The sequence below is a fragment of the Pteronotus mesoamericanus genome, unplaced genomic scaffold, assembly GCF_021234165.1.
Source record: "Pteronotus mesoamericanus isolate MK-2021 breed Mesoamerican mustached bat unplaced genomic scaffold, CSHL_Meso_final contig_82, whole genome shotgun sequence".
In the NCBI taxonomy this organism is placed as follows: Eukaryota; Metazoa; Chordata; class Mammalia; order Chiroptera; family Mormoopidae; genus Pteronotus; species Pteronotus mesoamericanus.
The window spans coordinates 3129859-3155827 of record NW_026555265.1 but is presented as its reverse complement, the minus strand read 5'-3'; the positions used below and the strand labels follow the sequence as shown (position 1 = coordinate 3155827).

Genomic DNA, 25969 nt, shown 5'->3' with positions numbered 1-25969 from the left:
GTGACTTGAAGCAATTTTCACATGTCACTTGGAGAAATTTAATTTTCAAACACTTCTCAATGGTAATAAAATGGGGGGAAATAACAGTGAGGTTTTTTTTCTCCTTTTAATAAAAAAAATAATAATAGCATTAATGTGAGATGAAATGCAGTGCTGAGGAAAAGCACTGCATTTGGAGTTAGGTGGCCAGGGTTCAAACCCCAGCTTTGCTCTATGCTAGTTTTTTCCCTTTACATTATATTCTCCACAGATTGAAGGTGAGGATACCTATCTTTCAGAGTGTTGCTGAAAAGACTGGCTAACAGTAAAGCAAAGTGGACTCCAGATGAAATAAACTAATAAATCCACTAAAAAGTTTTTCATATCCTTACAACAATGTTCTGCCAGAGAAATAGTTTTAGTAATAGTAATATCAGTGATTATATACAGTGATTATTCTATACACAGTGAATCTTCATTTGAGGGAAAAGACTAAAATTTGGTGAAATGTGGCTCCTACATTCATAAGCCTCACTGCAGGTCACCTGAATGCCAGGCTTTTCATTTGTCTCTAGGAACCATAATAAAGTGGGAACCATAATAATATTATAGGATATTGTGGCAATTAAATTAGGCATTATGTGGGAAAGTGTTTCAAAACTATTCTCACACACACATCTTTATTTCATAATAAAGTCCTTTTTTCACTGCTTCCTGTTTCTCAGGATTACCCTAAACTGGAGAGAAGTTAAAAAAGCAAAACAGAACCAACAAACAAAAAAAATTTCCAGTTGGCTCACATCTCACATTCTTAAGGGTGTGTGTTTGATTAGGTAAAAAGGCTGCTTTGACCTAGTTTCAGGAGAATTGCCTTTTTGCGCTTCTTTTTTTGTCTTAGCATCTATATATACAGCAACATTGCATTCTGCAGCACGATAGATGCTTGGGGAGGCAAGGTGTGATCCTTCTGGCCAGGACCACCATCAGGAAGGTGCTTCTTGCCCATGGGGTGGTGAGATTGGTATGCATTTGTCTCTTGGTGCTTCCTCCCTGTAGCTACCCCACCTCTTGGAGTTATTCCTAGAGCTATTCTTTCAGAGCATGGTAGATGTTTGAGTCCACTCAGGGTGAAGTTACTCTGCTCATATTGCAAAGCTACTCCCAGAAGTCCAGAGGTACTGCCTAGGGACATCAGCAGAGAGCAGCCAACCTTACAAGGGTCAGAAAAGGCACCTTTCTCCGCTTTTGCACATGCTGTTCCTTTTGCTTGGTGTGTCATGTTGTCCACCGCCGTGTTCTGCATGGCTAACAACTAACTAATTCTCCAAGCTCAGCTCAGATGTCCCCTCCTCTCTGAAGCTTCTCTCAATTCCTCCCACAACACTGCCTTCATTTTCTTTTATGGCACTTAATTTACAGAAAGCAACTTTATGGGGTAAGGTGGCTAGTATATGTCTAACTTGACTAGAAGGCTGTCTATTCTGTTTGAAAATAGCATAGAGAACAATGTAAAGAATGGATAATAAGGAAGAATGCTGAATGTCAAAGCATTAAAAGGGCGGAAGTGTCACATCTCAGGAACCTGTCCCTGGTGCTGTGCTTAGCTGTCCAGTTTCTGACTACAGGAAATTTAAGGAAGGATGATAAAAATATAATACCAGGAGTTATCTCTTTTCTTTTACAGCTTCTAGGGTTAATCATTGTTCCAGGGTATGATTTCTTTATATGGTATATTTGCCCAAAGGCTCAGGTGTCAGGTTTATTTTTATAATATCCATAATGAATCCATTTATAGATGATTTGCATAGACCTGTCGTGACCCAAAATCAGCTGAGATCTCAGGCATCCCTACCTGATGTTACACAATAGCAAGTGCTCTATAATGCAGGCACTTGGGCATCACTGAGGCATTCTAGAAGAATCCACCTCTGTTTCTGGATCCCAATTAAAATCCCTTAGGACAACATATGCAGAAAACTGGTGTGTATGATGAAAGCAGAGAGGGAAAACATAGCAATACAAAGGAGGATTTCAGTCCCTAAATCTCTACATTGTGTCTATGATAGAAGAGGTATAAAACCTCCAAAGCCACCATTATTAACTAAGCAGAGAGCATCTCCCCGCCAAGACTTGGAAAGGTGCACAGGGCATTAAAGCACTGGACACTGGAGTTACTGAAATAAACAAATGGTTTCCAAACTTTGGGTGAGCATCAATCAGAATTATTGGGGGGGGGGGTGTTTTATTTCTTTTTGTTTTAATGCAGATTCCTGGGCCCCGGGCCCTGACTCTGATCCTGTATGAGAAATATGAGCCCTAGTTCTTTTTTTAAAATGTTTCCTAAATTTTTTGATGTCTGGTCAGCTTTGAAAACCACCAGTATAAACCATGCATTATAACAGTGATCTTCAAAGTATAGTGTAGGCAGTTCAGTGTGCATGCAAGATGGCACCTTGAGAAGGAGAAGAAATCATTAAGAAATCTATGTATATGTATTTATCTTACCATAGTGTGAAGAGTACCATGTACTGCTCACCCAGCTTCTCCCCAAAGCAACACCTGATATAGATATAACACAATATCTAAGCCAGAAAACTGACATTATTACGTTACTGGTAACTAGCCCTTATTTGGTTTTCATCATTTTTTAGCCTGCACTCATTTGTGTGTGTTTATAGTTCTTTGCAATTTTATTTCATGTGTAGATGCATGTAGCCACCACTATACCCAAGATAGAAAACCGTTCCACCACCACAAAAAGGCTCCCTGGTGCTTTTTCTTTGTTTGAACACCTACTTCCTGCTCGACTCCATCCCCAATTTCTGTCCCCTAGCAACCACTAATCTCTTCTCCCTGCCTAGAGATTTGTCATCTCAATAGTGTCTTATAAATGAAATTATACAGTACATGCAACCTTTTGGGATTAACTTTTTTTATTAAGGATCATGCCCATGAAGTCAACAAAGGCAGTTGAATGTAATAGTTCATTCCTTTGTATTGATGAATAGTATTATTCCCTTGTATGAACATGCCAGAGGCTGTTTAAGCATTTACCCATTGAATGTCACTTCAATCTTTTTTCAGTATTTTGTCCTTATGAAAAAGTTGTCATGAACATTCGTGTACAGCTTTATGTATAAACATAACTTTTCATGTCTCCAGATTAAATGTCCGCAAGTACAACTGCTGAATCATATGCGATTATTTACTTACATGTTTACTTTGGTTAAAAACTGCCAAAGAGGTTTCCAGAATGGTTATACATCCATTTTACACATCCCTACCAGCAACGTATGGAAGATCCAGTTTCTCACAGCCTCTGTAGCATGCAGTATCTTTTTTTTTATTTTTGCTATTCTAATAGGTGTGTGGAGATATCATATTGTTGTTCTGTATTCACTGTTACCCTTGAAAAACATCTGAGCTTATTCAGACTTAAAATATTAGATGACAATAGTATTGTATATTTATATAATTTAAAAATAAATAAGATTAAAGAACACCTCACCACACAATACTGTATTATTCACAGTTTCTGAAGTCACACAAAGATAAGGAATCCATCACCTTATTAAGGAATTCACTTCAGTAGTCAATTAAGCTGAGAGATTACAAAATGAAAAAGATTTCGCCAACAATACAGAAACTTCTTTTTGTTCTAAAACATTTAATCTATTCTATTCACACATACTAATTCTACCACCGTAGCTTCTAAACAAGCCACTGAACACGTAAGTGGCACAGAACTGTGGCAACCGCAGCAGGGCCCACAGATCAAGGCTTACCTGCTCCACTTACTGTTCTGTAACACAGAGCAAGCTGCCTGGCCTCTCTGAGCCTCTAAAATTGGGGTAATAACCCCTGCCTGTATTCAACAATTCTAACTCATTATTCACAGCATTCCAAGGGCAAAGGCACTATAACTCCTAGAAATTTATCAGTGAATTAACAAGTCTCATCTAGGAATTGAAGGGGTTGTATTAGATAATTTTTACAGTTTGGTGTAGAATTTTACAGTTTGGAGATATTAAGGTACTGTGATTCCTATCCTTGTTACTAGTTTTATCACCATTTCTCAGTGCTATACCGATACACTGTTTATCAGTATTCATTAATAGTAATTATTATCATATTACTATATATTTGTTAGTCTTATAGTACTAGTATTATAATTTAAAATCATTATTAGTAATCTTATGTGTAAGATTGTGAAATGCATCTAGAAAGTAAATATTATTTTATAACTATATTACTTATTATTAATAAAAAGTTGTTTTATTACAGCAAGAACTATGTTCCATGAGGGCAGGGTTAAATCTATGTTTTGCTCATTGTCATTATATTAGTGACCAGACGAGTGCCTGGCACAAAATCTATTTTAAGTAAATGATGGTTGAATATTAGTATTATAAGGAATATAATTCCTTAGCGCTGTATTGTATGGTTTATGAAACATTTTCACACTCATTGTTGTATTTGATCATCAAAACAATCTTGAAAGATAATATTGCCAGCTAATTTTATAAATGAAGGCTATGTTGAACAGTAAAGTGTCATGCCCAAGTTTAATGCGTAACAGAGGCTTGAATGTGAACGCCCTATCAAATCAGTACTGAACCATGTCCCTTTTAAGAGTCAGTAAGGCCTATGAATATCTGGTAAGCTCTGATGTCACCCAAAGAATCACAAGTTCTTTTCAGGAATAAGCAGCATAAAGATCAAATTAATACAATTAATATCTAACCCTTCAATGAAAGAACAGCTTGACCTTTTTCCCTCCTGAGGCTCTGAAAATTAAAGCTCATGTGCCGCACACCACAGTGACAGATGAGGCTCAAGATGCTTACCCTGAACCAGAAAAGGGGCGTGCCAGTCAAGCCAGAGCCTCATTAGAGTCACCGATGTTTCAGTGACTTTGTGACTGTCTTCATGACAGACCATGCATAATTAAAACAAACATCTGAGAAACTGTAATTGCTCTTCTGTGATTGCTGGCAACTTAACAGAAGTGTCAGGACTACATAAAGAAGATGTTTCCCATTTGTACCTCCAAAGTCACAGTCCAGATTCACCTTTCCTGGCAGGGAACAGAGACTCTAGGACTCCAGGGACAGCAGAGCACACTGCAAGTCTAAATATTTAGATATCACTGTTCAGAGTTCACAGTGCTCATAAACCACCAATTATTCCAGGTTTAAAAAAGAGAAAGGTGTCACTGACTGTAAGAAGGGAAGCAGCACAAAATTGGCCTGTATGGTCAACATAAAAACGGTAGGGGAAATCCATTCTAAATCACATTGTTAATTACATTGCCATAGATGGCTACCCAATTCCCTGACATTTCAGTTATGTATTGAGAAAACACATATCCTGCCTAACCAGATTACATGACTTCACATCTCTAATGTCTTAGTTCACCAAGTATCAATAATCCAGGATTTATCAATCCCTAGGGACCACGCCACAATCTTGTCTCATCCAGTGTGAGACAGTAGAGATTTTGGTTCTGCTACTCAAAGTCTTTGTGACTAAGGCACAGAGAATGGCTCTGGAATGAATGCAAAAAGGGGACAAGCCTGGCTGTCACCTTCATCAAGGGAGACTCAGTTGTTCACAAAGGTATTTTGTTCTAGTTACTATGTCTACACTAAATTAGCAATCACCTATACCTAGGACTTCCCCCTCCATGGAAGAGATTAATAACTTCAAGGTAGCAAAAAGGACAAAGAGAGGTAGTTAAAAAAAAAAGACTCCTTCATCGAATAAAATTCATTCCACCTCTTCTGATCTAATTTTACAGATCTAGGCATAGCAATATAGGCGAAGAATGAAAACAGACACCTTCTTTATATTACGTAGTTGTGTATAAGGAAGTATATGTAGGAATACTATGTGGAAAGAGCAATCATTTTAAAATTAATTTCAAAAAAGGATGATGAAATAATAAAATAAAATAAAAAATTAAAGTCAATAAGGCTGTCTAACCCAATCTCCTTTAAGTAGAACCTTTTAAAATCATCAGGAGTCCCAGATATGAAGAGCAGAGCCTAATTCTACTATTTCATTAGCTAAGTGATTATTGAATAAGTTATTTCACTTCTGGTAGGTTACCACTCAGTAAAATGGCAGTAAGATCTGCCCCATCTAACTTAGAGCGCTAGAGTAAGATTCATCTTTGAGAACTGAATAACAGTGAATATGGAAGTACTGTGTGAACTATAAAAAACTATATAAATATAAAGGCATTATACCAAAAGGGTCACCTTCAATCTGTACCCTATGGATTTATCGATTTATTTTTTCAAAAATCTTACTTTTTTTTTTTTAAATTACAGATTGGAGAAAGTCAACTCCAGGCCACAAGACACCTCTGACTTTACAAACTTACAAGCTTTACAAATGATTTTGTATGATAATCTGTTGCAATAATGGATTCAAAATGACAAGCAAATTTCAAAAACATGTCAAGAAAGTCACATGTAAGTAAAGTAGAAAATACTATACAGTTTGGTCTCTATTGAAAGAAGAGAAAAAACAGATCTAAATCGTTTTCCGCCATCAAAGTCTAAAGCTTTGTTTTGCTTTTGTTTTGCTTTTGTTTTCTCTGTTTATTTTTTTCCTTCAAATACGAAGCAGTGGGGCCCACATTATAGGATAAAGAACACTGCTGGCTAGTGCCTTAAAGACCAAAGAAAAACCACATCATCCCATTGCCCTCATTAGTCTAAAATAGAAGGTGATGAGACAAAATCGTAAACATACATACCAACATTTTCCTCAAAAATGACACAGACACTTAACATGGTAAAATTTGTATGAAGACAAAATTTAATCATATATGTGTGTGTGTGTGTGTGTGTGTGTGTGCTCATAAGCTTATATATGTTCTTATAAGCTTATATAAGCATATATATAGCTCATGAGCTTATATATATATGCTCATGAGCTATATATATGTATAGGCTCATAAGCACATAGTTCAGGGGACAAAAAGGCTTTTGGGAATCCAGGGGCATTACAATCAGGTGAAGAAATACAAGTTGTTAAAAAAAAATCAGGTAAAGTATGAGGACAATGGTAGTAAAATGAAAAGACCCTATGGCCTAAAGAGCTAACTTGTTAGTTAGGGTGGAAGAAAACGCACACCCTACTTTTAAGGGTGCCTAAGCCCTTCAGAGAAAGATTATTAGCAGAATACCTTATAAAAGAAAATTATAACATATGGTATAACATAAATATAAGTTGATGTGGAAAACATGTGGGTACTTTTCCACTTTCACAGTTAGAATTAAAAAATGACAAAGCAAACCCCAGAAATGACAGATATAATAACTAAGGTGAGAAATGTAATCGTCAACTTCAAGGTGGCAGTGGTTTAAGCAACTCCTGAGCTAAAAAGCTCAAGGGATGGATAGAAGAGACTAACAAAATGTGAGCTACAGAACCATAAAGCCTAGTATGTATTTGAGAAGCTATACCTGTGCCTGGATAGATAGGTTTATGTTGCTCTGGCTTAACTACTATCTCAAACAAAACTGAGTACCTGCTACGTGTCAGGTCCCTTGCTGAGCACGGTTAGGAGCAAAGGCATGAGTCGGGCAGCCCTGCCTGCGAACGTCCTGGGTCTACCAAAGGTAAAAGGTTTATACACAAGTACATCAATTAGAAGACACGTAGTAAGAATGGTACAAAATGCATAAAGGGGTTATGGTGTGGTGAAAGAGACCTCGCTAGAATATAATACAAGATATATTATAATATAATAACTCTGGACTCACAGGGCACCTGAGGTTTATTGCCTACCAGGCCCTGAGCAGGCTGTGAATTTCTGAGAAATTACTTACATTCTGCATTACAACCCTCACATTTACACCAGACACAAGAGTGGGCTACATGATTTCCCTGAGTTCTAACTTTCTATCTTTTCGATTGGGTTATCGGAGACCAGTCTCTGAATTATCCTATGAATGAAAAGACTTAATGGGACAGAAATTCAGGAGAGTGTATACTAAAAGCGAAGAGATAGTGTGAGCTGAGGCATAAGACTCCAGCATCATCAGTTCACTCTGCAAATAAAAACTGTTACCTACTCTCTGGGGATTTCACTAATGGCATAGAACATTTTAAAGGGACAAAGCTGAAAAAGAAAATGGATATAAATTTTAAAATATATAAAAATTTAAACAAAAACAGCATGAATTATAAAAATGGTTAGAGTAACAGAGAATGCACTAACATTTAGATTAAATATAAAGTCAAGCAAATCTTACACTTCTAACAAATATCATATTATGATATACAGCAGATGAAAAGATGTAGCTTCATTTTTAAAAGTCTGAATATCCGTAAACCTTTCCCCATATTTGTCTTTAAAATGCATTTATGCAAGGGAAATGTTTTTCCTTCATGTATTCAAAAAAAGGTTATATTAAAAAGAGAGATTGGCAGAATTGCAAGAAAGAATCTAGACTTCATAAATTAAATGAGACCGAGTTGCTTCAGATGAGGATGCCATATTCCAAACTGTTTACTTTAAGAAAAGAATTACTGAGTGCGGCATTCACCCATCCAGCCATCCGCCATCCATCCAAATATATACATACATAAGAACATACAGACATACATTTGACCATACACAATCATTCCTACTAAAAACACAGTAGCATAATAAGAGCCAAGAGGAACATAAGGACGAGTGAGAAACCATGTCTTGTTGCTTAAATGGGGAAACAAAGCTTACATTCTTACAAGGAAGTAAGACAGTATCTATCATATGGGGCCTGAGCACCACATATGCCATGAATAGGACAAGCACATTGGGTAAGGACAACAGCCTCATTTCAAAAACTTAGCCACCACAAAACCATACAGAAGAACACCTCTCCTTTCTAAGCTTACATTTCTTTATGTGAAAAGACACTTACTTCATGGGGTTATTGGAGGAGGCAAAAAAATGATAATGAAAAATCACAGTGCCTCATATAGACTACATGTTCAATGCCTAAAAGGGAAAAAGCAAGTGAAATAACAAAAGTAAAATTGATAGTCAGAGTAAGATGTATGTGGGAACCCAGAGAAGGAAGTGATTACTTCTGATCCTGGCCACAGTCAGACATTTTAGAGAACGTGATACAAGTACGATTTTGATAGGATGACAAAAAGGTATAAATGACATGTTAAGGAAAAGAAAAGAGTTGAGCCAAGAGACGCAGAGTATCAGAGATTACACCAGTGTCCCCAGAGAACAGGACAGACAATAAGGGAACCGCCCATAGTATAATGGAGAAGGTGGGGCATCTCAAGGCAGGGAGAGTCATCCAGGATCCAACTCACCGTGTTCATAGCACTCAGAGTGAAGGAGTCTGAAGGAGACCATGATATGCTTCTCTCCTCACACGTTAGCCTCCTACTCCAGAAAGGATGTTGTCTTTATTCCTTTCATTTTAGAGGGAAGTCCATTTTAGCTCTCCCCAAAAGTTAGGAGACAAAATGGCATCCCCTTGGGAGCAGACCAGGGGAAAGACTGAGAAAACAAATGAGAAAGCCAAGGTATGGCTCCTCTTGTCCTCGTGAAGAGGGATTCTCTTCCAGATCCCTTCCCTAAGTCCCACTATCACTAAAGAACAATGAGCCACAGGAAACCAGCTCCACGAAATTCCATTAACTGCAAAGACACATCCTCCTTTGAGACCAATATAACTTCAGGCACTGCCATGGAGAGCAGTAGAGCACCACGGGCATCGTTTATGTTTTTCTTATAACAGCAGCACTCTGAGGGTCTTCCATTGCCCTTTCTGGACAAAGGATGCCGAAAGCCCCACAGCCACAGCTCACCGGGCCTGCCGGTGCCCGGCCTCTCCACCTGCCACCCTACCCAGCTCGACGTCTGGACTAGGGCTCTGACCTCAGTCCTCCAATACTGACAGCCTAGTGAAGAGTCAACTGGAGGCAGGAAGAGGACTAGAATGAAAAGAAAGAGGCTGAACTGTGTCCCATAGCTTGAAACAGTCTCACACAAAATTGCTGGGGGCCGGGGGGAGGGGGAATACAACACTAATTGAAGAACAATTTACAAACATCCTAGAGAGAATGCAGTAATTTTTTTTTCTCTAAAATCAGGGTGAGGGAGAAAAAATAGAGAAGGGGGACAGGTCTGAATCTCCTTTTACTGCCTCTTCTCTCTCAGCAACCAGAAGTCTAATGATCTTCTCTTAGTTATGAGTTATTATTGTTGCATGGGTGTGGGTGAACTGCTGTCATTGATTGGCAAAAATGAGGAACCTCTTCAGCCAAACATATGGCATTCTTTATGCTCCCTATGGGGTTTAGTGTGTGAATGTGCATGTATGTATATACCGGACATGCTGAGCTCATGTAGATCTTCAAACTCCACCTGATGTAAATTGAATGTACTGCTATTAAAACTCCTAAAATTAGGCTTCACTCACATTAGTCTGCACGCTTCAAAAAATGCAGCTCTCACAGAGTTCTCCAGACAACTCTCTCCTACAGCAGCTTAGAGGAGGAACAATAGCCAGAGAAGGCAAACCAGTCCCAGGTGCCTTACTACGTTGACTTCATATCGGCGTCCCTTTCAACCACTGCATGGCAACATTTTGAGACACTAGTCCAATGACAAGAGGGAGAGTCCACTGGGGGATAGAAACATTTCTACGGGACGGGAGACGGGACAGAAGACAGTTCAGCAGAAGGACAGTGACCTATAAATGAAAAGACCGGGGTTCTAATTTTGGCTCTAGCCCTAATTTACTGTGTAACAATAGCCATACAACCCCTAAGAGGTCTCAATCTCTTTATCCCTAAAGGAAGAGATAGCTTAGATGGTTCCTAGGTATTCTTTATCCTTGGATAGTCAGTGAACTCTGAGAAACACACTACAAATCCTGGAGCTGCCTCTTTCCGACACAGTATCACATTGTAAATGACTTTCATTACATTGAACTCCCCCACTTGGGGCACCCAACCCTGAAATCCCTACACTTACCTTCACCTCCAGGTTGCTTGTATGGGTTGTATTTCGGCTTTGGAGCAACTACTGGGGCAAACTTTTTTGGTGGCTGTTGTGTGGACACGGAAATGCTGGGGGTCCCAAAGGAATGGGTGGTCTCCATCCGCGCAGGCACATGGCCAAGGGGCTCCCCAGTGCTTTTGGGTGGCAGCCAAGAGGGGTGAGACATTGCTGGACTCTGAAATTTAAAAAAATACAGTTGTTTTTATGGAAGCATGAAAATGGAGGCAATGTATCTCACTTCATTATTATTTCATCTTAATCCATATTTGAAGAAGTCTTGAAAATTTTTTCTTCAAATTCTTGAAAATCTTGAAATTCTTCTCTCTGAGAAGAAGGAAGAAGATGGATAAGGAAGAAGGAGGCGGGGGAAGAGGAAAAGAAAAATCTAATACTCCCACTAACTAATCTTAAATAACTCTCTTCTAACAGTTACCTATGTTACTGCCTAGCACTCCTTGGAAATAGATATAAATGAGAAATAATCCCTAACCTGAAAGAGTTTCTATGGTAGGAGAGTGTTATGCCAGTAAGATTTTAAAAAGCTTCAATTGTATTAATAATCTATTAAAATAATGATCACACCAGTCAAATGATGATATGTACCTAAAGGAGGTGATAGGTTATCTAAGAGAGGATTTAAAAAGTGTTGCTGCAGAAAAAGATAAGATCACTTCTAGCTAGCAGCAGAAGACCTCACTGACTTGGTGACCTTTAGGCAGACCTTGAGTGCTGAGTACAGCCTGGGCCTGAACAATGTTAGCACAGTTGTGTGGACAGAAAAGTACACAGCCCCTTACAGTTAGCATGGCTGCAGGGGGGATAAGAAAAAGCAGCTTGTAACAGAACTAAAATGGGGAATGGAACAGACAGCTCTGCATGCAAGTTTGAGGAACTTAAACTTATTTAGGCATTAAGGAACTTCCAAAAGTTTATTCTTGAAACAGGACAAGGTACTTTAAAATGGTCCCTCTGGCAGGAGTGGTTCTGCTCACCACCAAGGGGCACTTGGAATCTGGAGGATGAGAATATTGTTTGCCTCTATGCCTAGGTAATTACTGGCACTTAGTGGCCAGGGGCCAGAATATTCAATACCTGTAATGCACTGGTCAGCCCCACGTGACAAAGAAATGGCCCATCAAGAGCTATGCTGACTTGATATCATACTGGACCTTTATGAAAAACTTAACTAGGAGGGGGACAATCCAGCCCAGCCCAGGTGCTGTTCTAATCAGATTAAAACACACTATGTGAAGAAAGAAAACCAATGCCTTGCATTTCAGAGTGAGCCAGTCACCCCTGCAGGCGGCCTGCAGGCTGCGGCTGAGGAGGGCTCTCAGGCCTGATTGCAAGAGCTCTCTAGCGCAGGGAGGCCCGGAAGGTACCCTGCACCCGCTCCAACCCCAAATCCACCCAGTAATTTATTAATTGAACTGAATTAATTGAGAGGGCTCCATGATTACCTCCAGATGTCTGTAAAAACAAAGAGCACTGGAAATGCAAGAAAAAAGTAAAGGCCTCAGCATGTGGCATGACAATGGAGAAACAGGGTGAAGGGGAATGCAGGGGTACTCTGTTGCTTGGGCATTAGCATCAGGTCACACGGGATGAGGGGCAGGACCTTGGGCAGCCTCCCTGTCCCCATCAGGTACCTCAGGTGCTTCCACTCCCTCCAAATTAAGATAAAAGCCCTGTCCTACTCAACTCCTCCTCAGAGTTTTTTTAAGGCAACCAATGAGATAACAATGTTAAACTGCTTCACAGATTGTCAAGTGCTATTCAAAGAAAGGGGAGGAAAACGGTTGGAAATACAGTTTTCTCAATAAAGAAGATAACTTTATCAATGAGAAGAACTCTAAACTGATAATCAGGAGACTTTTGTTACTGAAGCCAGTAACATTGGCTTTCCAATCTGGGTGCAGGGTCTTTCTTTTCTTCTTCCTCCCAGGTACCTTGTGCACATGCTGTGTACAGATACATTTACTAAACTGTCAGTTCCATCAAAGGGCAGCGAGCGTATTTTACACATCCCTAAATCATCATTACAAGACCTAGCACAAAACAAATACAGAAAAACAACCATGACTTACATATATATATGTATGTATCTCAAAACCAAGCCCATCTCTCAGGTTGAAAAGCACTAATTTTTGTTATGCTTTCTTTCAAATTGATTCTCACTCTCCTACTAAAAGAGGATAAAAGTGTCTGTTCTGCTTTCAACATGACTAAAGTGAGTGTAAGTGGGAACCAGTAGGATAAAATAAAGGTTTGAAAAGTTTAATGCTCTAGGCACTTTCATAGTATAATTTTATTTGTACATTTTAAAAATGGGTTAATGTGATCATTGCCACTCCTCTGTAACTCTGAAGTTATTCCACTATAGAAACTTTAAAAAATGGGTTCATATAGGATGCAGTGATTTCAAAAGCAAAGAAGCACATTTCCTGAGCAACCCCACACTGCCAATTGACTGCAGAATTCTTCTGGGGGAGTATGAAAGATGAAAACTTAACCATCTACATGCAAATCATTGACTCCACCATTCATCATCCCCAGCACCATCTATGACCCTGATCTCTCTCTCTCTCCATGGAGGCACCTACAGCTCCAGCTCCACCTCCTCAGAAAGCCAGGGTCTGGCCAAGTATCTGTTTGCAGAGGACCTTCACAGTACCTTCTCGTTATCATTCTTCAGTGTGTCAACAGTGGCCCAGTGACACCGTTCCCAGGATTCATGCTGAATGTTCACGATACCGAAACTTTGCTCATGCCATTTCGCTCCCTTCACTTTCTACCGAGCCTTTTTTTAAAAAACCTTGACCCAACTCAAATGTCTCTGATGCTGTAAATATTTCCCCCTAAAATGAGTAGCACTTATAACAGTTCACACAGAAGCTATTTTTAATACCTACCCAGTGCTCCAATAAGCTGGAAGCTCCTGAGTGGTCTCACTACACCAGCACAGGGCCTGACTAGAAAGCCCTTAGAAAATATGCTATGCATGAATGGGTGAGTGAATAGACACTTATTTCCTTGGTTACTCATCCCTTTCTAGAATCTCTGTATCTCCCTCCTTAACATCCACTGACACAATCATCTCTTTTTGTCTCCCTTAATTTAGCGATGTAATGAATCACGTTGCTGAATTTCTGGATATTGAGCCAGGTTTGCCCGTCCCGAAAAAGTCCTACTCCATCTCAGTTGTGGAACTTCAATATATTAATAAATTAAATATGTTATTTTATAAAGAATTTTTGTACATAATAGTCATATGATCATTCTGCAGAGTTTTTTTCTCTACTTGTTTTACTTATCTTTATAAGGTTTTTATGAGGGTCCTGCATCCTTTTCTACCCTCTGTATTAATTTAATGATGAGAATGAAATTATGTGATCTTAAAAGGTTTATCAGAATCTCATGTAAAGTCATCTAGATATAATGTCTTAAATAATAGATCTTAAATCATTATTTCCAAAAACTTCCATGAGGTAGTGGTTTTATGCTACTTTTAAGGTCATTTCTCAGCATTTACATTCTGCTAGAAATTCTACTGGATCTTTGAGTTTTATCTCTGTTCCCTTTGAACCAAGCTAACTCCCAATTAAAAATGATGTCTATCGAAATGATGCACTGTGCATCATTCAGATCTTGAGCATCACTTCCTACTAGTCCTTGAAGACATAATTTATGTTCTCTATCCTCCAGTTCAAGTTGAATACACTCGCACTGCACTTCCACAGCACCTGGGATACTGCCGTCACCACGCTCACCACACATCACTCTGCCTCTGTGTGTGCCTGCATGTCAAACTAAACTCTTGAATCCTTGAGAGGAGAAGTAATTATCATTCTCCAACCCCAGGGCCTAATACATGCTAGGTACTCAATAAAAATGTCTGTTAATTTAATGAATGAATAAATTTATTTGTCTGGTACTGAAGCTCCAGATGAATCAGACTCTCATCTTGTAATCAAAAGCTTAAAGCCTCCCTGAGCGAAATACATTGATAGGTGTGAAATGAGAAAGAGAAAAACGCAAAGCATATACAAAAATCTGGGCTGTAGCACAGAAGCTAGCACAGGTTTGACAGGGGAAACCCTTCACAAGGACTCTGAAAGCCGCCTCTAAAAGGCAAATGGGGCAACAGGGATAATGCCTGGAAATTCCATGAGCTCGAGGAAGAAACAAGGCATTTCTGCGGGGCAAGGAGCAGACAACTTGTGCTAAAAAAGTGAAGGGCTGAGGGAGAATACTTAAGGAAAGGGTTTGGAAGGTAAAGTGAACTTGTGTAGTAAATGTCTTATATGGAGAAATAAGAAGCTAGATAGAGCTTTTAACTTTGAACAAGAATCTAAAATGAGTGAAAACTGTAGGTAAGGAAAATCCATCCGTGCAGGGTGGACCCAAGGAAGGCAATAAACATGACAGAGTCCCCTGGGCCCCAGTCCTAGTCTCACCTTTGCCAGCATGGCTTTCAACAAGAATACTCTTTTGCAAAATGAATGTCTGTAGAGTCCCAATCGGCTCTAATATTCTATAGCATTTTCCTTCTCTGAAACCTTAATTACAGCCCTTCATTTTGATAAATGGGTTTGAGGAAACCTCACAAGTTTAGTGAAGGAATAAATCTGAACATGTCAGTTCGGGTTTCTCGGCTTCTCAGAGACACCCAACACAAACACAGAAAAGCAGTGGTGAGAGCTGGTTTTGCTGGACCAAAACTTACCCTGCTCTTACTTCCTCTGGTTCTAGATCAGTTTCACTCTGAACTTATAATCATCATGAAAGCAAGAAGTGAAAGGAAAGATCTCCACAGAGGCTCTGAAAATACACAAATACAATGAGCAGAGAGGAAAACAAGAGAAATGGCTCTCCTCTGGGTAAGATGCCTACTGCTGGTGGTAGTCAGAGAGCTAGGGGTGTCCAAGCACTGATCTTTTAGGAACCGTAGTCAAATGCAAAGAAATTAAGAGGTTTCTATTATTACCCTCTCTGTTGCCCTTCTATCTCCTCTTAGCTGTTCAGCAGCTACAAGAACACCACCAACTGATAACAGATAACAAGTGTTTACTAAGGACTTACTATATAGGCTAAGCAATTTTCTAATGGCCACATAGTCTTCACAGCCATTATACGAGGTAGCATTATGATTATCCACATTTATCAGATCTGGAAACTAAAGCTTCAAGAATTAATGTGCTCAAGTATCAAAGCTTAAGCTTGGGCATAGGTCTTCAACCCTAAATTCATAGTCTTCACCATGGTACCACCTTTCTGTTTGAAAGATAAAGGAAAACACCACAATCCAAAGAAGCCATTACTTACAACAGTAGATTTTGCTCTTATCTCCATATGGACCTTACTTGCCATAGGCTTTCCCTATTCTATTCCATTAAACTTAAAACATTATGAACCACAGGGTCACAAACTGATGAAGCCAACGGTCTGACCACACAAATCAAGGCACAGCAGAACACAAACTCTACAAAAGAACCATATGGTAACCAAGACCCTTCGTCTATAGGTTGGAAAATTTAGGGCCCCAGGTAAAGTGACGATAAATACTAACAAAACTTCTCAGTCTCTCTAAAGATACCATGTGACTATCATCACTGTCATCCTCATAAATAAAACTAACTAGTGTTTGCTCAAGTTTTCCTTCTTTCCTAAAATCAATATTGAACTCATCTTTAAACATTTACATAGATGATCAAAATTTAAAAACAACCAACCATTACCTGGTATCATCTAACATCAACTGCAATAAGCTCGAAATAGTGGTTTACTGCCTGTATATTTGTGGATCTTTATGTATATATTTTGACTCAAGGGTTGAGAATAATTGACTTTGAGCATTTACATTAACCTTTAAATCATGTTGTGTTAGATTCTAAACCGCTGTTGGTAATTAACCCAAGACCTGACTCCTGGTCAATGTTTGCTGAATAAATGAGTGATACTAAAGAAAGACACAGGTATTAATATGACTGTTAGTGGTACAAAAATTGAGAGACTAAGGTATTATGTGACTTAAACATCAGAAATAGTTGATGGCAGATTAAAGTTTAGGAGTCATGTCCCTTAGTAACAGTTTCATCATTTAAGCAAGCAATTAAGATCTAAATAACACTTTCCCATAGCTTTGACGATTTTTCAATATATTTCCTCTTTATATCAAAACTTTTTTTAGAATTTCAAAACTGCCCTCTTAATGATCTATTAAAATGGCACAATGTGTTTCCCTAATGTAGGCTACAGTTATCTATCCTTTGCTACATCTTGGTATTCAGATAAAGGATACCTGATCTTCTGAATTCAGACTCACCTTACAGTCTTACATATGCAATGAGGTCAGAGTGCAACCTTTGTGCTCTCTGGGATCACAGTGCCCTCCCCTGAAAAGGACACTGAAAATGAGGTGATGGGATTAGATGAGTACTAAAGACACATCCACCCACAAAGCCTTAAAATTCTGTGAAACATCCTGACTGTAAAAAAAGCTCCCAAAAGCAAAATTATCCATGGAGATTCCAAGTCATCTCTAATTCTCTTAATTATTGAGGAACCACAGACTTCTTTTTTTTCTTCTTTTTTTTTCTTTTTGTCACCCATTTCCATGATTCTTGAATCCTCCCCATTGTAGGAGGGAGTTTCAGATTGATCTCAGAGATTACCAAGGTATCAATCAAGATTTATTATGCACAAGTAAATAAGTACTTTAGGCAAACCTTTTCCAAATGATGTAGGTAAGTCCCTACCAGTGTAATTATGAAGCAAATATGCCCTGGCATGTGATGGAAGTGTGGGAAGTAACGACAACGAATAAGGCAGGCTGAAAATTACACACAATTGTTAGTTGAACTGCACAAGTAATCATTCTTCCACTGAAGTATCAGGTCAGATGAGAGCCGGAAAGACAAAGCAAAATCTGCCATCGACTGAAAATGTCAACATATTCACTCAACTTCTCTTTACAGGCAGCTTTGGCCCAGCACTGGCTAAGTGCCCCACTCTCTGCATGGACAGCTGGCATTACTCAGAAGGGGTGCCTAGAGAACAACTCCACAGAAATGCCAAACCTTTATATAGACTATCTGAGAAACAGTTGGAAATACTGGAAAAAGCCCTGGACTCAGATGCAAGGGACTTCGGTGCAATTTCTAGCTCAGCCACTAATTGGCTCTCTGATTTTAGTCCCTAGACCTCCTTGAACCTCAGTATCTCTCCCTATCTGTAAAATAAGGATTAGATGCCTTGCTATCATTCCTTGTACCTGTCATGCTCCATGATTCCTCCTACAAGTCCACAAGCTGCGTGAGGTGACGTTTCTTACAAAACTGTCTTAACTCCCAGGAGTCCCACTGACCATGGAGAGTAGAGTGAAAGGAGGCAGGATAGGGATCAACGCATTAAATGACAACCTACCTTGCACAAAGTTAGTATGGATACAAGCTAATGCTAAAGGCACAATCCTCAATACTGACCACACAGTTGGTTGCCAACTGCATTTGAAGATCCCAGGTAAACTAAGAAGCAGCAAGAGAGAGAAGCAGTGGTCCAGACAAGAAAACAATTGTCTCTGATAAAGAAGTGAGGAACAGAAACATATCTGCATTGCACTTTCACGTCAGATTCAGAATGTCACATGAAAAGGGAACAATCAGCTCAGACAGGGAAACAGTATCAGAAAGACCAGGACTCTCAGGAGAAGGGAAAGGAGAGAATCAATTAATAACTAGCTGGTCTTTGTGGTCACAACTCCCACCAGTCAAGGAAGAAAAGAGACATGATGCCAACAACCAGGACAAGATACTCAATGGCCAGAAGGTCATAGAGTCCCAGTTGGGAGAATCTTAGGAATGATTTTGTTTCTTCTAATTTGAATAGTCAAAAACCAAGATTTAAAGAAGCTGAAGTGGTTTATCCAAGTTACCACAGGAGCTAGTACATATCAGAGGCTGTTCTTTCCAAAAGTGTTTGCAGTGGAAAAGTTTCACTAAACAAGCGAGTAATTCTATTGATTGTTGGATGACAGTTAAAAAGAGTGGGTAAAAGTCACGGAAATGAGCAAGGGGTAAAGAACTTCTCCTCAAAAGAGCCAGCACCCATGGCATTGAAAATGTGCACAAAAGCCATGTGACCCCAACCTTGCACTCTGGGTCACGTTGAACAGCAATGGTTCTACTCTACTTGGCTAAGTGACTGAGATGATGTTTATCCTCTCTGGACCTCTATTCCTTCAGCTCTACAATAATAAGCATTAAGAACATGATCACCAAAATGCCTCTTGCAACAACCTTTTATGTTCTACAGTGGTATGGCTAGTCTGTAGAATGTTGTGTGCTTTCAAAACATGTATTCATAAAAAGGTTTATTCTATGTCTCTGATTCTAACAACAGATTGTTTTTCTGTACAAAGGTGAGAGAAAAGGGCAAACAATACCTTGAGCCCTTTAAGCTCTGCACATCTACTTTAAAAAGTGAAAATCTGGATTTCTAAAGACAAGGTTCTGAGTGCCTGATTCATTAGCGTTTTAAACACCTGGTCTATATCTTGTCCCTCCGCTAGGATGCAAATGTGACAGTGGGAAAAATCACCAATATAATCTCTCATGAGGCCCGGTAATCGTTTTGGTGATAGCCAGGATCTTCTCATACCAAACCCACCGTTATAAGTGGGTTAAGTCCACAAGTTAATTACTGCTCACTTGCCTGCATTCCCCTGACAGCTTGTTCAAGCTTGTATTAAAACACACAAACAATGAATTTGAGTTATCTGTTTGCTAGTCTGTGTGCCCATCAGACAGGCCATAAAATTTTACTAGCCCTTGAGGGATGTTTTAATAGATTTTAATTTTTAATAATTTTGTTTGCATTTTCCTTTATTACAAAATTCATTTTGCTACCCCAAGGAAAGTAAACAGAATGAAAGAAAATAATCCTATTTTAGATATAACTTGCAAAAATAGAAATATTTAATTTTACCTTCTATGAATGAGTCTACTTTTGACAAATCTCAAGCCGTATTTACACCTGACAATACTACATATGACTCTGTGAAGCAGTATCTTTTCAGGCAACATAATGTGCTAAGAGAAATCATAGTAACAAGAAATAGAGCAAGCTATCATACTTCAGTCTTCTAAACATCATACCTCTCACAAAACTGTCACCTGTCAACCGTGCTATTTGTATCCTATTATCAGAGCAACTGCCATAAACTAGCTTAGAGACTTTGCATAGAGTTTGGATACTGTAATTTGAATTACTGTTATTAAATTTATGTAATATTATTATAAATTAAAGTTTCCAGTTTAATCTCTGTTTCCCTAATACTTAATTTTTTAATTAAATTTTAAATTACTAAATTTTTGTTAAACCCAAAATCTACTTTATCATAAAGTGTAATGATATTGCTAAATTAAATTAAAATGCCCAGATATTGGAAAAATAAAAAGGGAAAAAGGAAAGATACAAATTTTCAACATTCAAGGACCACAAGAATATAGTTTCAGAAAACAAAGAGATTCAACTGCATGCATTATATGCTCTGAAATAAATTTTTTTGTTTTAACACCAATCCAAGAGCCTAGAGAAATGTCTCAGTATTTGAAATGGTATGAAAAACTGACAAGCTTCTCATAAGAATGTGTTATAAATTCAAATTATGTAGGATAAGCTACTTGTGCAATTTCACATTTAACAGCAAAACAGTTGAAACCATTTTCAACTGGTGACCTTTTTCTTAAGTCATGTTAAAGGTTGTTCCACTTTTATTTCAAGATTTTGAAACAGAGACAAAAACTGTGTACACTCTGACCAATGGCAGCTGACTGAAAATAAGCCAGGCTGTTTCGGATCAGTTTCAGAATGACATCAGTGAATGTTATTCCCTTTTAAATTTCTCTCGATGAGAGTAAGGGTGTTGGACCTTCTGCTTTTTTATCAATTATTGATCATGCAAAAAAACACAGTGCAATGTGTGAAGAATGTACTGAACTGGCTAATATTCTTGGGAAATTAAAGACACACACGCAGTTACTGTAGACATTTTTAAGGTAGTAGTTAAAGACACAACAGTCACCAATGGAGAAGTTTAATATCCAAATTATCAACAAAGATATTTCTTCTAATGTGGAGCTTAGTTTGAAAATTAACCACCACCTGTAAGTTTGCTTGTATATATCCAATAACCAGAAGCTCGTTACCTCACAAGACAGTCCCTTCCATGGCAGAACAGTTGTAACTGCTAGGAAGTTACATGCAGCGGAAACTCGTATCCCCATACGAACCACCTACCTATCCTACCTTGCCTTCAGTGATCACAAGCCCTCTTACACATGGCAGCCCCACAGAAATTTAAAGTCATGTTTTAGTTTCCTATTCAGTTTATTTTCCTATGTTTCAAGTTTTAAAAGTCCAATTCCTCCTTCTGTTTAGTCACAGAGCTTGAGAACAGTAACATAAAATTTAAAATCTCAGCTTTCAAATATTTCTTTGGTAAGAAATTGATTTTTCATGCCAAATATTTAAGAAAATCCCAAGAATATAATAGGTGAATTGATAAAACAGTTCCTCAGACTTTATTTAAATCTTTGTCCTGTGGCAGAATACATTTCACTTGTAAGGGAAGTATAAAATGTATTACTGTCTTCCCTATGAGGGATTGATTCAGGACCCCTCTCAGATACCAAAATCTGCAGCTGTTCAAGTCTCTTATATAAAAAAGATACTGTATTTGTATATAACCTAAGAACATTCTCCTGCATACTTTTAAATCATCTCTGTATTACTTATAATACCTTATACAATGTAAATGATATGTAAATAGTTGTTATACTATAATGGTTAGAGAATAATGATAACAAAAAAAAAAAAGGTCTGTGCATTTTAGGCCTAACTACATGAGTACACATGAGCAAAAACACAACATTTCTAAAAATATTTCTGATCCACTATTGGTTGAATCCGTGGATGTGGAACCCATGGATACAGAAGCTTGATTGTACTCCCCTTGCCCTCCTATGAGGGCTCTGCTATAAGCCGGGGTGGAAATCCACTGCTCTAAAATATTACAACAGTAATTTTCAGTAAAGAACAAAGATGGTATCTTCCTGTATTTCCCTAGTGTCTAATACCGAGTCTGTACTATCCTCAGAGCTTAGCAAGTGATTATTAGATAAAAGAGAAGGTAAACTTAAGGATTTGGGAATACAAAGAGGCAAGCTCTGCTTCTGAATCATTTTAGCTCACATTTCAAATATTGTTCCCTACAGTTCCTTATAATTAGGGTGACCATACATCTAATTTATGCCTGCTGACTCAATGTGGTTATGAACAGTGCCCCTTTTTACTCTCCAAAGTGTCCCAGTTTAGATGATGACTATAGTCACTTTACTTATAACACTGTGATAATAGGGTTTTGGTCACTGAATGCAAGCAGATCTTGAATATGTTCAGGCCCTCTCCCAAAGGCTCCATATGGCCAAAGACCTCCCACACTGTGAGTTTACTACTGCGGTGGCTAAGAGGGTGGCACAATTTGCAGTGGGAAGCAGAGAGGCTTTGGAGGCTTCCCTACTCCAGAAGCATGTGTTTCCCAGTGAGCAGAGACGAGTGTACCAGAATGACTCCACACGAGTAGAAGGATGCAAGACACAGCAGAAATATAGCAGAAGCTAGTATCAACTACCCTACACACTCAGCCTCTTTCTCCTGAAGCAAAGAATAGCGCCTTTTCCAAGAAAATCAGGTTATTTACTTCAATTATGTCTTTGCCATCTGCCCACTCCTGTCCCTACCCCCATCAATATCACCAGCAATTTTATCGAGTCTGCTGGTTCCAAGTATTAATAGAAGGATGATGGGTTTTTCTGATTCTTATTTTGGAACAGAAAAATAAGGGAGTAGACAAGAAGCAGAAATGAAACGTGTCCAAACTAATTCACTAGGGCACAAGAGTAAAGGTGGAGGGGATTTACTTATAATTGACTTACAATTCCAAACAGGGGTTACAAAAGAGCTAAGGGAGATGAAGTCAAAATAATCCAATGTGGGCTCACAGGCTATGTGTCTATTTAATTTATTTTAAATAAACTATTTTATATGGATTTCCATTGCAAATTCTAAATATACATTCCACAGAAGTGAGGAGGGGGGTGGGGAGAACATACAAGATGGAAAGTTGACAGCTCTTGCTGAAGACGGAACTCCCCCCAGACATGGTAAGCACTGTTATATCATAATATTGCATGTCTCCTTGTAGTACTTTCCAAGATGTTTGAAACCAAAACAGTCTAGAATACTCTCCCAGCTCAGGATCTTCCCTCCTTATGGCATTTTTTTCTGATAAATAGGAATTCCCCTTAGGGATTCCCTAAAGTAAAGCTGTTGCATTCCCTTCTGTTATATAGTTAATTGCACTGACAAATGGAGATCTAATAGAATGTAATTGTAAATCCATTCTCAATTTAGTATCTACTACACAAAGAGCATTATGGAAGATATGTCCAAAATGTGACAACCACACCCCTTACTGTGTTGGAAAAGGTGGATCAGCACTCACACTTGCCCTATCACAGAGGCTGCCTTGCAGGTAGCATTCGACTGCAAAAGAGAGTCTGTCCAAATAAATGATCTGGCTTGAGATTTGGAAGACAAAGGGAAGGTGGAGCCCATGTTCCAGCTACTTCGGCTGTTTTCTGATGGAAGAATAGCCATGGACATGGAGACCAGGGCTTGTTCTATCCACAGTCCCACATTCAGTCTGTAGCTTCGTCGTGGTCAAGGAGTAGCTGCAGCAGAAGGTGTAGCTGGACTCCATGTCTCAGGGTCCAGTCACCACCTTCCCAATCATGGCTTCTTCATCTCTGATTCACAAGTACAATGCTGTATTCAGTTGTGTCTCAGCCTCATGATTCCTTGCTGTGCTGACTGTGGAAAAGGTAGCAACTTTGTGTAGTTCTGGGATTTGTTACGAAAAGCTCAGCCTTGAACCAGCTCTGTACAATCCTTTCAGATTTTTGGAAGCACCTAACACCCTGAATTAATTTCTTTCTGCTGAAACTATCTACAGTGGTTGGTTTCCCACAGTTAAAGCCCTGTCAACATCCTTAAAATATAATTGACCATATTATCAAAAAGATACAGGTTCAAATCATCCATCGTGCAAGCAAATCCTGAGTGCCTATGCAATGTGCCCTGATCATCTCTAGGGAGCAGAGCCATGCACAGAGAAGACGCAGTGCCACTCTCTCCGAGCCCCAAGTCCGGTGGCAAGAGGCATCCTACAACACGGAAGAAATAAGTGATCTGGAGCAACCTAGTAGGAAGCCTAATCTGATCTGAGCATTCTAGCTTCGGCTCTCTCATTAAATGACCATGTTTTCTAATCAAGAGGGCTACATGGATGAAAGTCCCTTTAAACTCTAATATTCCACAACACTATAAGAATTTGTACTCATGAGGGAATTTACTTGGATTCAGGTCCTAACAGAACTTCCTAAAGTTCCAGTTCCCTAAATCTGAAGGTCAGAACCGAAAGGTCACAAAACACACAAACCTCATGTAGTTAAAATAGGAACAGGAATCAGTGATCCCCAAATGTTATATACTGCAGCAGCCTACAGCTGGAAAACTCAGGGAGGGAAATCCAAAATCATGGCTGCCGTGGTTGTTACAAATACCAAAGAACAAGCCCAGTTTCTTCGAGATGTCTCTCTCCTTTCAAAATGTCTGTCTCACACTCTGCAGAAAAGGGGAATATTTACATGTACTGTCTCCTCTGAAAGTGCTCAGACCAACCACAGAGTAAAATAAATCTTGGGCAAATGCAGTAATGCTTAGATCTCTCAGGAATAATCACCAATTTGTTCATGTCATCAAAAAAGCATCCCTGATACACATTAAAGAGAAGCAGTTTCATGGACAAGAAGAAAAATTGCAGGAGAGACAGGGCCATACATCTCATGGCAGCTTGGGTACCAGCTCCAAAGGTGGCCTGGCCAGGGCCTTCAAGGCCTCTTTAGGCCTTAATTTCCTCATCAGCGAAACAGAGACAACAGTATCTGCTTTGCTTACCTCATAGGTGCTTATTAGGATCAAGTGAAATATTGAACCTATACTGCACACAAGCAGCACTCTGTAAACAGCAGATTGTGTGCGTATGCAAAAGAAAGGTTATTAATAAAGGAATTTCAAAGGAAAGCTAAGAATGGTACTTCTCAAGGCCTGACAGCAAAAGGAAATATAAATATAGCAATGATTTTACAATTTCATAATCTGGGGGGGAAGAAATGGTGATCAGAATTGTGACAAACAATGATGCCCAAAAGAGAAGAGAAACCAGCTCAGCTCTGTCATAATTGTCTCAGTTCCTGTAGCATACACAACAATGGAAAGACTGCAGGGAGGGGCAGGAGCAGCCTTTGTGATTGTGGCACACGAGGGACCTGGAGACACTGGACCAAAACAAGAACGTTTCCCCCTCTGTAATTATAATAATCTCGTAGCATGGTTCTCTAAGAATTTTTGTGATACTTCACCACGTTCTCAGCCATATCTCTCGGAAAATAAAAATAATAATCATAACTCAGAAGTGAAACGTAACACTCACTGATAATGCTTTCAAGTAGCACAACTGGAGGGTATGAAGCTGGCTCTACCCTCCAGTTTGCTCACCTGAATGGCCAGAAAAGCACAGGCAGATCCCGCCCGCCTCTGGATTGCTGGGCCCAGGGAGCAGAGACAAGACCTAAAGGACACAGGCAGGAGGTGGCGGCAGCCAAAGCAGTAGGTTATCACAGCCCAAACTACTCAACACTGAGGCAAAGCGGTCCTCCAGCCTCAGTCTCCTGGCAAGCAGCCAGGCTAGGGCACAGGTAAGATATAAACTGAAAATCAAGTCCCAGATCCCTGGGGGCAACACCACAGGAAGAGTCACAGTTCAGGAAGCAAAAT

General features: G+C 39.1%; 1 protein-coding gene across 9 annotated transcripts in view; it reads right to left on the bottom strand.

Annotated features, from left to right (window-relative positions):
• The window catches only part of LPP (LIM domain containing preferred translocation partner in lipoma), a 618933-nt gene that overhangs the window by 396022 nt on the left and 196942 nt on the right, over nt 1-25969 (bottom strand). For all 9 annotated transcript variants that reach the window (XM_054585111.1, XM_054585106.1, XM_054585114.1 and 6 more), the window contains one exon: nt 10985-11186. In XM_054585111.1, coding sequence (XP_054441086.1) covers nt 10985-11177 — 193 coding nt within the window. In that variant the 5' untranslated portion in view covers nt 11178-11186. The remainder of the gene's footprint in view (nt 1-10984; nt 11187-25969) is intronic.